Below are 14,994 nucleotides of genomic sequence, written 5' to 3'. Positions count from 1 at the left end.
TTTCTGGTCTATACAATGACAGGTTTTTTAAAATTGTTTTTAGTGGGATGCACCAGTACCACTTTTTCTCTACCGATTCCGATATCTGAACTCTCTGTATTGGCCGATACCTATCCCGATCCGATACCAGTGTTTTGTTCTATATCAGTTTATAATATCTATACCTCACTGATTAGTGGAACTGATTAGGGGTGCTCTTTCATATAAAAAGAATCACAATCCTTTAACTACTCATTATTTCAGTATAAATGTTTAGCCTTTTGAGAAATACTTCAACTTCCACACTGTGAGAACATGCAAAATGATTGATAGGCAGAAAGCACATCAATGTCCTGTGATTGGTTGATCAAAGAATGTAATTCAGAATGAGTAATTCCAGTAAAAGTCTTCAGTAGGAAAGAAGACCTTCCTCTTTGCAAATTTTTTTTTTTCAATTTGTATTTGGATTCAGATTTCTTTTTTGTTTACTTTAGTTGTAATAGGATATAAGTCCACTTTTCATTTACACAATTATTTTTTGAAACCCAGTCAACCTAAATATTATTTTAATTTGTAAACAAATAATAGTAATAATTACTGTTATAGTTATTATAATTATAAATATTATTATTATTTATGAACTTTTAGAATTTTATTATACATTAGTAACATATACTGTATATATACTGTATATAGCCGTGCCTCCTTAACTCAATCCTCTGCCTCTTTCTTTGGCGAAACACTGGCGGAGTGTGTGTATGAGTGTGTGTATGTACCCTTGTTTACAGTAGTTTAATACGCTTCTTATTAAAAATATGGTGAAATGCTACTCGGGTACCGTTCCCGATATATGCTATAAGCAAATATAACTATCAAGCATCTACATCTGAGATGTTGTTTGTGTGTAGCGCTCACATATTGCACACCACTCTGAGAACTGAAAACAGCAGCCCATAGCCCCATGTGTGCTATGAGTCTGTGTCAACAGAGCAGCTCACATTCACTGAAACGCATTATGCATGCATATATTATACAGTATACTGTAAATACTTATTGCCTTTTGCAATTCACAAAGCTATAGTTTCTCTTCAAGAGACTTTGAATAAAATGCACATGGAGTCATATGGACTACTTTAATGGTGCTTTTATTGTTTGTTTTTTTTTGTGTGTTTTTTTTATGTAATTTTTTTTGGAGTTTGACAGTAAAGTCCATGGTTAACACAGTATTGGATTTGGATCGGGGTCGTCAGACCGATACCTGATCCAGTTAAAAACATCAGTATCAGAGCCGATACCAATCCAGGTATAGGATCAGTGCATCCCTAGTTTTAATGAGACAATGACTTACAGGACCTCTAAAAAAATTATTTTTGGAAGCACTTTAGGGCTATGCACTTAATTGAATTTATGCTACTTATGACCACAAATTTTCATTATTTATTTATTTATTTATTTTATTCTAATCGTTTGTCAAAAAAATGCATATTGAATGCATGCACATCCAACTATCTTTTCCACAATGCACTTACTTCATTCAAATCAACTCAAGTAAGTTAAATATCTGTAATGTATTTATTTGTAGAGCCTTAAGTGGTAACATTTTTAATTAAATTTGGAATATCATGGTTCCAATCTAGAAAACCACGAATTATGAAAAGTCAGATTAGATGAATACTTTTGTGTCAGTGCTGTGTGTCTTTCCATGTCTGTGCCATGCTTGAAAATGGAAAAGAATGTAAACCACTTTTCTTGGCTCCTGGCTGTCAGGTGATAGGAGAGGCATTTGAAGCATATCCCAAAGACCCGAGGATCAACTGGGTCAGGGCCTGGCCGGGTCAGACAGTACTCTGTGTCTCACAGGTTTATTGGACAAAGGACATTCATGAAGCCATTGCAAAGGGACCAAAGGTATGTGTTATACATAATGCAATCTTTGCTGCATTCTCCAAATATCTGTGTGTAATGACCGCTAAACTGTATATTTGACTGTTGTCCCATTCCTATCGATCTGTGGTCTCTCTCTTTTCACATAATAAAATAATCTCAATTTAAATCAATATTTCATGTCCATTTATTTATTTATTTGGTAGGTAGGCGTGTTATAAATGCGGTAATATACAATCAACTGGTCATTATCGCAAAATAAACCCCTTTCAAGGGTTTATAAGCCCTGTCTGGGTTTATTTTGCGATAATGGCCATCTGACTGTACATTATCCCTTACATAATATCCCATTATATGACTGAATTATTCCTTTGCTCTGCATCAGGCTCTGCAGGCCTATCTGGAGCAGAACAATACTCAGATAGATGACATTGTGGCCCTGGTGCGTGGTAAGCTGTCTAAACAGAACCGAGTGACACTGGGAGCACTGGTAGTGCTTGACGTTCATGCCCGAGACGTGCTGGCTTCTTTGGTCCAGAAAGGTGTGGATAATGAGACCAACTTCGAGTGGCTCAGTCAGCTGCGCTACTACTGGATTGTAAGTCTGTTTGAGTGTCTGTAAGTGTGAGTGAAAGTGATTGTGTGTGTGTGTGTGTGTGTGTGTGACCTTATGTTTAAGTTCACAGTGTGTATAGTGTGTCTGGCTATTGTTTTGTACACTAAGATGTTCTGCTTTGATACTCCTTTTCTCTTCGTTTTGATCCTGTCTATGTAGGAAAACCAGCTTCAGACAAAAATGATTAATGCAGGTTTAGCTTATGGCTATGAGTATCTTGGAAACACCCCACGACTGGTCATCACCCCACTCACTGATCGCTGTTATAGGTCAGAATACATTACATTATAAATAATGGTTAGTCCTAAGGCATTACATTATCTGTTTAGCTTCATCTTTTCAACCTGTCTTCTTTACCAGAACTTTGTTTGGAGCTCTACATTTACACTTGGGTGGAGCCCCGGAGGGCCCTGCAGGTACTGGTAAGACTGAAACTACCAAAGATCTGGCCAAAGCCATAGCTAAGCAGTGTGTGGTATTTAACTGCTCTGATGGCCTGGACTACATTGCACTGGGCAAGTTCTTTAAGGTAAGTTTTACAAAGTCAACATTTGAGAATACTGTATGTCATGAATAGTGTTTTGTAAAGCCCAAAAAATACTCTTTCTAACCATGCGTCTTTGAATGCGCAAAATGTGCATGTACCTGGAGTTATTTAAACTAATTAGTGGGTCCACAAGGTGGAAAACATTTTAGACGTTGCTGTCACGAAGAAGTGCTAGGAAAAGATTTAATCACTGTTATACAACAGGAGACAAAGATAAAAACAACAACAGTGGATGTGCAAGTCAAGAGCGCGTGTGCGAGGAGGTCTGGAGATACCTGTATTTGTTTATCTCGAGTCTGAAGGAATATAAAGATATCTTTATGGGTCTAAACTCCTGAAGAGAAATAGTCCGGTATCTCTTAGCTTTCGTAGGCCACGCGTTCGACTGTACGCAGACGCTGAGCGTTAGCCTCAAAATGGAAGTATACCTAGGGCTTAAGTGTCAATTTTTCAGCTTCAACACTATGCTGTAGCTCACAGAGATGGTATCTATAAAAAAAGAACATATAATAATTAGAGCTGTCAGAATTAATTCATTAATGCATGCAAATAATTTCAAAAGTTTAACCTGTTAATATTTCTCAATCGCGATTAACGCCTTTATCGTTAATACAGCATAGACCAGCATAAACACTGGTTAGAAGGGCAGAACTTTTGTAATGTGTCCACCCGGTGTCATTACACTGACGCACACTTCACAACACACACACACACACACACAACAGAGCTTCACTGTTAGTGATAAAATTACTGAGAAAGGAGCTCTTAACGCTATTTGATGTACAAAACAAGCCTAGATAGAACTTGTGATAGAAATCAAATATTTTTCAGCCTATGTAAGGCACTTTTTCTTTCAACATTTTTTATTGATTCATATGTACATGACAAAGAAAAACCAAACACATATATCAGGAATCAACATTTTACATTCAAACCCCACTAATACAATCCCACCCTGACCCCCAACGAACACTACTGTGCTCCCACATAAAAACACACACACACACACACACACAACCCCCCCCCCAAAAATAAATTATATATATATATATATATATATATATATATATATATATATATATATATATATATATATATAATAATAAACATACATAATTAAACTACACTCTCCACATCTCCTCCCCAAGAGCCCCCCCCCAAAAAAACTAATAATTACCCCATTTTTTTAACAAATAAGTCCCTAAACCCCAGCCTTCTACTTAACACTTCCTCAAATGCAGCTACCCTCCCCATTTCCACACACCACTCCGAAAAAAGGGCGCTCCATTTGACTTCCAACCCCTTAAAATTATTTGCCTGCCGATCATGAGACTGGTCAGAACACAATTTTTTATGTGATTATCCCCCAAATTTATGACCGCCCCATCACCCAAAATACAGAGTCTGGGACAAAGTACAATTTGAATGTTCAAAACGTCACACAAATTATTCTGAACCTTTAACCAAAAATCTTAGATCTTAACACACCCCCAAAAGACATGGATTGTGTCTCCAACTTCTGATTGGCATCGCCAGCAGGTGGGTGTGTCTTTAAGACCAAGCCTATATAATCTAGAGTTGGTCCAATAAAATCTATGTAAAAATTTTTAATTGCATAAGGCGAACACTTGCATCTTTAGATGCAGACTTGAAATCTTTTAGAATCCTAGTCCACACTCCTTCCTCCAATACCAAATTCAAATCTTTCTCCCATAATCCCTAGATAGAAGTTAAAGCTCCATCCCCCAGACTCTGAGTTAGTAGGGAGTAATACACTGATGCCTCATGACCTTTTCCAAAAGCAGCAATCACATCTCCCAAAGCACCTGCCGCCTTAGGGGGGGTGTGTGCTACTCCCAAAAACAGTACAGAGCATGTGACGCAGCTACCTATAAAACTGAGATCTGGGAATCCCAAAATGATGACCCAAATTTTCAAAAGATCTCAACACTTCACGCTACTACAGGTCGCTGAGTGTAGTTACCCCCCTCCCAATCCACTCTGACCAACAGAAAGGGGACTTGTTGATACATAATTTAGGGTTCAGCCATATGCTTGCGCAACATTTAAATAAATGTCAGAATTAAATACTCTGGCCACTCTTGTCCAAATAACGTGCAAATGTGAAATAACGGGGTGTGACTTAATGTAAGGCACTTTTTAATTAACAAAGAAACATGTAAAGTCTTAACTATCACCAAAACGCAGAATGAGACGTTTTTGTCTGGAAGAGCTTTTCATGGATTTCAAAGCGGCGCTGACGCTCTGACGTGAAACATGAACATAAGAGTTTAAGAGATTTAATGCCAATTGCAATGAAAATGCAACCTATGGGGAGACTAGTTACTAATGTTACTTTCATTAACATTAATGTTACTTGCATTTCTAATGTAAAAGGAAGAGCATTCCATAGCTTAGGGCCTCTGAAAGAGAAAGCTCTTTCCCCCATAGATTTAAGTTTGCAGGAGGGCTGCTGAAGTGCAAATGAATTAGCAGAACGAAGAGAACGGGAGGGAGTGTAGGGCACAGCAAGACTGCAAAGATACTCTGATGCAATACCATGAACTGCTTTATATGTTAAAATGAGAGTTTTGAAATCAATACGAGCATGGATGGGAAGCCAGTGCAACTGCGAGAGCACAGGAGTAATGTGTAGACATGGTGAGGTGTATGTAAGAACACGAGCAGCAGAGTTCTGAATATACTGAAGCCTATTTAAGGTTTTTGCTGTTAGGCAAGAAAAGAGGGCATTGCAGTAATCCAGCCTAGAGGTGATAAAGGCATGGATAAGCCTTTCTGCATTAGCCAGAGAGAGGAAGGGCCTAAGTCGGGCAATATTTCTTACATTTACATTTACATTTATGCATTTCTAAGGTGGTTAAAGGCTGTTTTGGAAATATTTTTAATGTGTGCATCAAATGTCAACTGAGCATCAAAGATGACACCCAGATTCCTCACTTGAGAGGAGGGAAGCACAAGGTTGTTGTCACCCATCAATTTAAGATTTAGGTCAACTTTACGTGTAGCAGCCAGTGTACCAATGAGCATGAGCTCAGATTTGGAACAGTTCAGCTTTAGAAAATGATGCTGCATCCAGGTACTAATTTCATGCAGATACTCCATCAGCACAGTTAAAGTGCAGTTAATATCAGGGCCAGTGCTGATGTAGATTTGTGTATCATTAGCATAACAGTGATACAGTGCATCCGGAAAGTATTCACAGCGCTTCACTTTTTCCACATTTTGTTATGTTACAGCCTTATTCCAAAATGGATTAAATTCATTATTTTCCTCAAAATTCTACAAACAATACCCCATAATGACAACGTGAAATAAGTTTGTTTGAAATCTTTGCAAATTTATTAAAAATAAAAAACGAAAAAAATCACATGTACGTAAGTATTCACAGCCTTTGCCATGACACTCAAAATTGAGCTCAGGTGCATCCTGTTTCCACTGATCATCCTTGAGATGTTTCTACAACTTGATTGGAGTCCACCTGTGGTAAATTCAGTTGATTGGACATGATTTGGAAAGGCACACACCTGTCTATATAAGGTCCCACAGTTAACAGTGCATGTCAGAGCACAAACCAAGCCATGAAGTCCAAGGAATTGTATGTAGACCTCCGAGACAGGATTGTATTGAGGCACAGATCTGGGGAAGGGTACAGAAAAATTTCTGCAGCATTGAAGGTCCCAATGAGCACAGTGGCCTCCATCCGTAAATGGAAGAAGTTTGGAACCACCAGGACTCTTCCTAGAGCTGGCCGCCTGGCCAAACCGAGTGATCGGGGGAGAAGGGCCTTTGTCAGGGAGGTGACCAAGAACCTGATGGTCACTCTGACAGAGCTCCAGCATTTCTCTGTGGACAGAGGAGAACCTTCCAGAAGAACAACCATCTCTGCAGCACTCCCCCAATCAAGCCTGTATGGTAGAGTGGCCAGACGGAAGCCACTCCTCAGTAAAAGGCACATGACAGCCCGCCTGGAGTTTGCCAAAAGGCACCTGAAGGACTCTCAGACCATGAGAAACAAAATTCTCTGGTCTGATGAAACAAAGATTGAACTCTTTGGCCTTAATGGCAAGCGTCATGTCTGGAGGAAACTAGGCACCGCTCATCACCTGGCCAATACCATCCCTACAGTGAAGCATGGTGGTGGCAGCATCATGCTGTGAGGATATTTTTCAGCGGCAGGAACTGGAAGACTAGTCAGGATTGAGAGAAAGATGAATGCAGCAATGTACAGAGACATCCTTGATGAAAACCTGCTCCAGAGCGCTCTGGACCTCAGACTGGGGCAAAGGTTCATCTTCCAACAGGACAACGACCCTAAGCACACAGCCAAGATAACAAAGGAGTGGCTCCGGGACAACTCTGTGAATGTCCTTGAGTGGCCCAGACTTGAACCCAATTGAACATCTCTGGAGAGATCTGAAAATGGCTGTGCACCGACGCTCCCCATCCAACCTGATGGAGCTTGAGAGGTCCTGCAAAGAAGAATGGGAGAAACTGCCCAAAAATAGGTGTGCCAAGCTTGTAGCATCATACTCAAAAAGACTTGAGACATGTGATTTTTTTTTTTTCCGGTTTTTTTTTTTTTTTTTTTCGTTTTTTATTTTTAATAAATTTGCAAAGATTTCAAACAAACTTCTTTCACATTGTCATTATGGGGTATTGTTTGTAGAATTTTGAGGAAAATAATGAATTTAATCCATTTTGGAATAAGGCTGTAACATAACAAAATGTGGAAAAAGTGAAGCGCTGTGAATACTTTCCGGATGCACTGTAACTCAGGCCATACTTCCCAGTAATCTGCCTGAGGGGAAGCATATAAATGCTGAATAGAGTGGGACTTATTATTACCCAAGATGACAAACTGAGAGTGATCTGTAAGATAAGATCTGAACCAGTCCAGCACGGCCCCAGAAAGACCAAGCCAGCTGTGCAGCCTGTCCAGTAAGATGGTGTGCGATATAGTGTCAAATGCAGCACTGAGGTCTAACAAGACCAAAATACTGCATGCATCTATGTCAGCTGCAATAAGGAGGTCATTCATGACCCTCACCAATGCTGTCTCAGTGCTATGCCCAGTTCTAAATCCTGATTGAAATTGTTCAAATAAATGATTTCGAGACAAGTGAGTATGTAATTGTGCTGCAACAGCACGCTCCAAAACCTTTGCCAAAAAGGGAGATTGGTTATGGGCCTATAATTTGACATATCAGAGGCATCACATCCAGGCTTTTTTGGGACTGGTGTGATTGCTGCTATTTTGAGTGTCGGGGGAACCGATCCAGAATTTAATGAGGAGTTCACAATTGAGGTGATATGAGGACTAATAGTTAGAAGACAGCCCTTGAGAACAGATGATGGAAGGGGATCAAGAATACAGTTAGTTGAGTTCATGGACATAATGGTTCTGACAATGAAATAAATATCGACCATTGCAAAACTCGAAAAAGCATGAGTCACAGGATTTGTTGGTAGAATCTGAGGCAACTCAGACAGAGGGACAGAAGCTACTGAGTTGTTTATGTTCTCAATCTTACCAATGAAATAATTGAGAAACATATTACATTGGTCAACAGATGAACAAGTAGGAACATTGGCTTGTTTAAGTAGTCTGTTAACTATCTTAAATAAAACATTTGGATTATCTGCCCCATTTCTAATGATTTTAGAGTAGTAATCTTTACGTGCAGCATTGAGAGAGTTGTGATAATCAGTTTGGTGCTGAACAAACATATGCCTATGAAATCCAGACTTTTTATATTGCTGCTCTAGTTGCCTACCTCTGGCCTTCAGTAAACGTAACTCAGTTGTATACCAGGGACATGGTTTCCTAAAGGTGACAACACGCTCTCTCAGAGGTGCAAACTCCTCCAACATAGTAGACAAAACAGAATCATAGTCCTCAACTGAATTAAATATTGGAAGCACAGAAACAGAGTTAGAGAAGAGGTCATAGTCCAAGTGCTTGATGTTTCTAAATGTGATAACACGTTCAATCAAAGACTTTGAAGTTGAAGTGTTGAGTTCAAAAGTAATGAGCTTATGGTCACTTATACTCATTTCAGTGCTGTCCAATGACTGACAATAACACCAGCAGAGCAAACCAAATCTAATGTGTGTTTTAACCTCTGAGTAGGAAAGTTGACATGTTGGGTAAAATTAAAACCATCAATAATTTCCAAAAAAATTGACAGCATTAACACAATTTGGATTGTCAACATGAATGTTAATATCTCCAGTTAATACCATAGCTGAACAAATAGGACTTAGAAGTGTCAGCAGTTCAGTAAGTTCAGAGAAGAAGAGTGGGTTAGGTTTAGGAGGATGGTAAATTAGCAGTACAAGAACAGACAAAACACCATTGATTTTAAAAACCAAACATTCAAATGATGAAACAGAAGGAGCAGCGATTTCAGTGATTGACACATCGGAACTGTAAATAACAGTGGGTCCACCACCTTTACCAGTGGATCGCGGCATATCAATAAACGTATAACCAGATGGGGCACACATATTGAGATTGAGGTAGTCATTGTCTTTATGCCACATTTCACTGAGACAGAAAACATCAAGGTTTCTGTCTGTAATAATGTCAGAGAGGAGAGCCGTTTTATGATTCAGTGACCTCGTATTCAAGTGTGCTAGTCTTACAGTACTGAGATGCGTAATCCCACTGCGCTTGTCAGAGTGAATTTCAGGATAGCATAGGTTACTAGGGCAAATGCCCCGGCAGATTGAGTAATGAAGAATCAAGCATCTACGACTCGAACAGGACACGGTGATGCCGGCTCCAGTAATGCAGCGTTTCCGACGAGAGCCTCTATGTACATAACTAGGCTGATGGAAAAGTTGCATGGAGTGCAAAGTTTGTATAACACTGATGTCAGGACGGGCATGATGTTTGGAGAATGAGTACCTTGTCATAGTGAGATGAATTGTTTAATCCACTGCTTTGCACAAGTCCCTGATAGAAGGAAGATGCGGATGTGCCAAATAGTCAGAAAAAGCCGCATGATGACATCCAGTGCGGATTTAGGATCCCTCCACACTCTGATCAAAATCAAAGCGAATACGCTGAGAAAGCCCGATCCCGACTCAGAGAGCAGCAGCAGAACAGGTCAAAGAGACAGTAGCACATCCGATCCAAGTGAGGTTCGAACAATAAAATCAAATTATAACAAAGCAATCCAGCTGCAGAAAATGTAAATTTCAAATGAAAACTAACAGTAAAAACAAATAAACAAACAATAAAACCAGAGTGGAGAAGCGGCAGCTAACGTGCGCCAGCGTCCTCTCCAAACCGGAAGCTCTGGATCAGATCAGAACCAATCAGAATAATACTGCAGTATTTGGCATTGGCTGAATGGAAAAGACATGAGATAATGTCAAGGTTAAATAGTACTCATGAGGTCAAGTATTATGTGTCTTTTTTTTGTAATTAACATTTTTTATTGATTCAAAGAAAAAACACAACAGAGAAAAACAGAAAAATATACACACAGAATCAACATTTAACTTTTAACCCTCATTAACATCCCTCCACAAACACCAACCCCACCCTACCCCAAAGAACACCCCTGTGGTCGCATAAAATAATACACACACACAAACAACAAAATAAAAAATAAATAAAAAAAATAAATACAAAATAAAATATATAATAAACATGCATAATTAAACTAAACGTCTCCCTCCTCATCCCTTCCCCTAGATTCCTCCAAATCTGCCAAATACCTACCCCACTTCCTGAAATATAAGTCCTCCAACCCCAGCCTTCCATCTATCATCTTCTCATAAGCCGCCACCCTCCCCATCTCCGCACACCACTCCGGAAATGGTGGCGCTCTGTCTGACTTACATCCCCTTAAAATAATTTGTCTACCAGTCGTCACACCAGTCAGAACCCAATTTTTTATATATTTGTCGCCTGAATTTATAACTTCCCCATTGCCCAAAATGCAAAGTCTGGGGCAAAGTAAAATTTGAGTGCCCAGAATGTCACGCAAATAATTCAGAATCTTTAACCAAAAATCTTGGATCTTAACGCATCCCCAAAAAACATGGGTTGTGTCTCCAACTTCTGATTGGCGTTGCCAGCAGGTGGGTGTGTCTTTTAGACCAAACCTATATAATCTAGAGGGGGTCCAATAAAATCTCTTTGCTACTCCCAAAAATAGTACAAAGCAGGTGGTGCAATTGTAAATACCAATAAAACTGAGGTCTGGGGATCCCAAAATGTTGGACCAAGTTTTCAAAAGATCTCAACACTCCACTTTCATATAGGTTACCGAGTGTAGCAACCCCCTTCACAATCCACTCTGGCCAGCAGAAAGGGGACTTGCCAATACATAATCTTGGGTTCTGCCATATGCTCGTGGCAACATTTACACTTTAGTCCATACCGAGTGTAAATGGGAAATAATGGGGTGTAACTTAACTTTTACGATTAGTTTGATAGAGATGCTTTGTAATGGCGAAAAAGGGGCAAGAACTGCCTGTTCAATAACAAACCAGGGAGGGGCTCTCTCAGGTGGAAGTGACCAATGAGCCAAATGTCTGAGACTGAACGCATAGTAATAAAACAAAATCTTGGGTAGGCCTAGCCCTCCTTTGTCTATCGGCCTATGTAACTTATTAAAATGCAATCTGGGATGTTTACCATTCCAAATGAAGGACTTCGCTATGCTATCAAATTGCTTGAAATAAGAGAGGGGAACATCTACAGGGAGAGATTGTAGCAGGTAGTTAAATTTTGGAATACAATTCATTTTAATAACATTAACCTTCCCAATCATCGATAAATGTGATGAAGCCCACCTGCCCACATCGCTCATATCTTTTTATTAAAGGGTCAAAATTGACTAACTAAATCAGACAAATTTGCTGGGAATAAAATCCCCAAATACTTAATGCCCTGTTTGGGCCATTGGAAGGTGCCCGGCTGGAAAGCCATTACTGGACAGTACGCTGTCAGAGCCAAAGCTTCGGATTTAGACCAATTAACTTTGTATCCTGAGAACTTGGAAAATAAATTAATAATTATGTGGAGGCAAGGCATAGATCTAGTAGGTTCAGAGACAAATAATAAAATATAATCTGCGTAAAGCAGAAGCTTATGCGCCACACCTCCTGCCACCACCCCTGGAAAATCATCCTCCCCCTTTATCGCAGCTGCTAATGGTTCCAGGGCAAGACAGAACAATAAAGGGGAAAGAGGGCAATCCCGCTGAGTGCCCCTATCCAGAGTAAAATAATCTGAAATGAATTCGTTTGTTTGTACCGCTGCTACAGGGTGTCTATAAAGTAACTTAATCCAACCAATAAATGTACTCCCGAACCCATACATTTCCAAAATCTTAAAAAGATAATCCCATTCTACCATTTCAAACGCATTTTCAGCATCAAGTGAGATGGCAGCGACCGGAGATTGATCATTTGCTACTGACCAGATGATATTGATGAGACGCTTGATGTTATCAGAAGAGCTACGGCCCCGAAAAAACCCCACCTGATCTATATGTATAAGAGATGTCATAACCTTACTTAATCTGTTAGCCAAAATTTGTGAATTTTTTTTTTTCACCTAGATGGATCAGGGAGATTGGACGGTAACTTTTACACTTGCTTGGATCTTTGTCCTTTTTAAGAATCAGACTGATCCGGGCTTGTGTCATGGTTGGAGGAAGCTTTCCATTCTTTAATGATTCAGTATAAACTTCTAACAAAAGTGGAGCCAGTTCTGTAGCATAAGATCTAAAAAATTCTGTGGCAAAACCATCTGGCCCCAGAGCCTTGCCAGTAGGTAGGGCCTTAATTACCTCGTCAAGCTCCTCCAAGGTAATCTCAGAATCAAGAGCATTTTTTTGCTCAGTCTTCAGTTTAGGAAGATCTAATGGTTCCACAAAGTTTCTAATATCTTTATCAGTAGACGAAGACGTGGAACTATAAAGATCAAGATAGAATTCTTAAAAGGCATTATTACTATCAATGGCTGAGGTAAAAATTTCACCACCAGCAGATTTCACTGAGGGAATGATAGATAGAGAAACACTCTCTGCTTTATATATCTAGCCAAAAGCTTCCCTGCTTTGTCACCTGACTCAAAGTATGACTGTCTTGCCCTGAATAACCAAAACACCACTTTCTACGACAAAATAGTATTATATCTATATTTCAATCGGGTCAATTCTCTGAGGCCATCAGCTGACATACGGCGCTTCAGCTCTGCCTCTGCACTTTTAATATTCTCTTCCAACTCCATGAGTTCTCGTACTTTGGATTTTTTGATGAATGAGGCATACTGTATGATCCGACCCCTAAGAACCGCCTTAAGTGCCTCCCAGAGCCACGCCCACAGAGGATACTGAGGACCAGTTGGTCTCCATATAAACATTGATTTCAGTCTTTAACATTTGTTGGAAATCAGGATTTTGCAAAAGGGACACATTAAGGCGCCAACTATATGATTTCTTTTTCTCTGTATATGGCAACACCTCTAAACTCACCAGGGCATGATCTGAGACTAAGATATTTCCAATTGAGCAATCAACAACAGATGAAATGAGGGATTTGGATATAAAAAAAAATCTATTCTAGAATAAATCTTATGGACTGATGAAAAAAATGTATAGTCCCTACCAGATGGGTTCAAAAGTCTCCAAATATCTGTAAGACCAAGATTTTTACACATCCTGTGAAGCGTCATTGTTGCTCTATGTGGTTTACACACTTTTGCTTCACTATGATCAAGGACTGAGTCCATCAAAAGATTAAAGTCTTCTCCCAATATTGAGGGGTGCCAGCAGTTTGCAACATCCCTTTAAGATCTATAAAAAAGCCCTGATCATCAGCGTTAGGTGTGTAAATATTAGCCAAAATCAACCTTTGCCCTTGAATTTCAGCTAAAACAATAATGACTCTCCCTAATTTATCTTTAGTCTGTTTTAGACATTTGAATTGTAGATGTTTATTTACCAATATAATGACTCCCCTGCTCTTACTTGAGCCAGCACTAAAAAAAACATGTCCACCCCATATCTTCCCAAATTTTTCAGCTTCCTGCAGGGAGAGATGCGTTTCTTGAAGAAACACAATATCATATTTCTTACGTTTAAGAAAAGTAATAACCTTTCTTCTTTTTATGGGGTGCCCCAACTCATTTACATTCCATGTGGAGAGAGATAGTACACTCATATTAACATTTGACATTTTGATATAGTAGAAAAAATAAATTATGTGTCTAAAACAAAATTATACAGACCACATTCCCCATTAGTGAAACAATCAAACCCCGAACTTCCCCCCGAACAAAACAAACACAAAAAAGAAAAATGTGCGCATTAACCCCACGCACGAAAGCGCCAACAGGCGACAATCCCTATAAACTCAAAAGGTCCATGAACGCCCACGAGCCCCCATGACATTTTTGCCATCAGATTGCTCAATTTTGCTTCACAAATTTGTGAGGCAAAATTACATAACAGAAAATACTTTGTAAAATAAACCCCAGCCAATAGGAAGAATGAACACAAAGAATGTGTAGATTCATTCACAGAACTGTCTCAAAGGTGTGATCTTCCACAAACCAAATTCCAGCTGATATAAAACCGTTCAGATATGTTCAGTGAGCCGGCTATTATGAGTTCAACGGATGACGTAATCATTCCAATGTCCCGTAAAAATACTCAACAAAACAAACTACAGCCAGCAGGAGGAATAAGTATGAAGAATGAACAGATTAATCCACAGCTGTTCCAAATGAGTGTTATTCAATAGAACAAGCTCCAGCCACTAGGCGGAACCAATAAAAGTATATAACATGACTTACACAATCCGTCAACTTTATAGAAGACATCTTTTGTGTGAGCATGTAGATATTTTGCAGTCATCCGTAGTGTCCACTCTCAAACTGGCCGGGAACTTCAATGCAAAAGTAATCTTTCGTCAATGCAAA

General features: G+C 39.4%; 1 protein-coding gene across 1 annotated transcript in view; it reads left to right on the top strand.

Moving 5' to 3' along the window:
• dnah7 (dynein, axonemal, heavy chain 7) overlaps positions 1 to 14,994 on the top strand; it is a 135,273-nt gene that overhangs the window by 24,251 nt on the left and 96,028 nt on the right. The window contains exons 22-25 of the mRNA XM_051709515.1: positions 1,747 to 1,887; positions 2,249 to 2,461; positions 2,639 to 2,748; positions 2,840 to 3,008. Of these exons, the coding sequence (XP_051565475.1) occupies positions 1,747 to 1,887; positions 2,249 to 2,461; positions 2,639 to 2,748; positions 2,840 to 3,008 (633 nt within the window). The remainder of the gene's footprint in view (positions 1 to 1,746; positions 1,888 to 2,248; positions 2,462 to 2,638; positions 2,749 to 2,839; positions 3,009 to 14,994) is intronic.

Source organism: Myxocyprinus asiaticus, chromosome 10, assembly GCF_019703515.2.
Source record: "Myxocyprinus asiaticus isolate MX2 ecotype Aquarium Trade chromosome 10, UBuf_Myxa_2, whole genome shotgun sequence".
Lineage (NCBI taxonomy): Eukaryota > Metazoa > Chordata > Actinopteri > Cypriniformes > Catostomidae > Myxocyprinus > Myxocyprinus asiaticus.
This window is presented reverse-complemented; position numbering and strand designations above follow the sequence as displayed.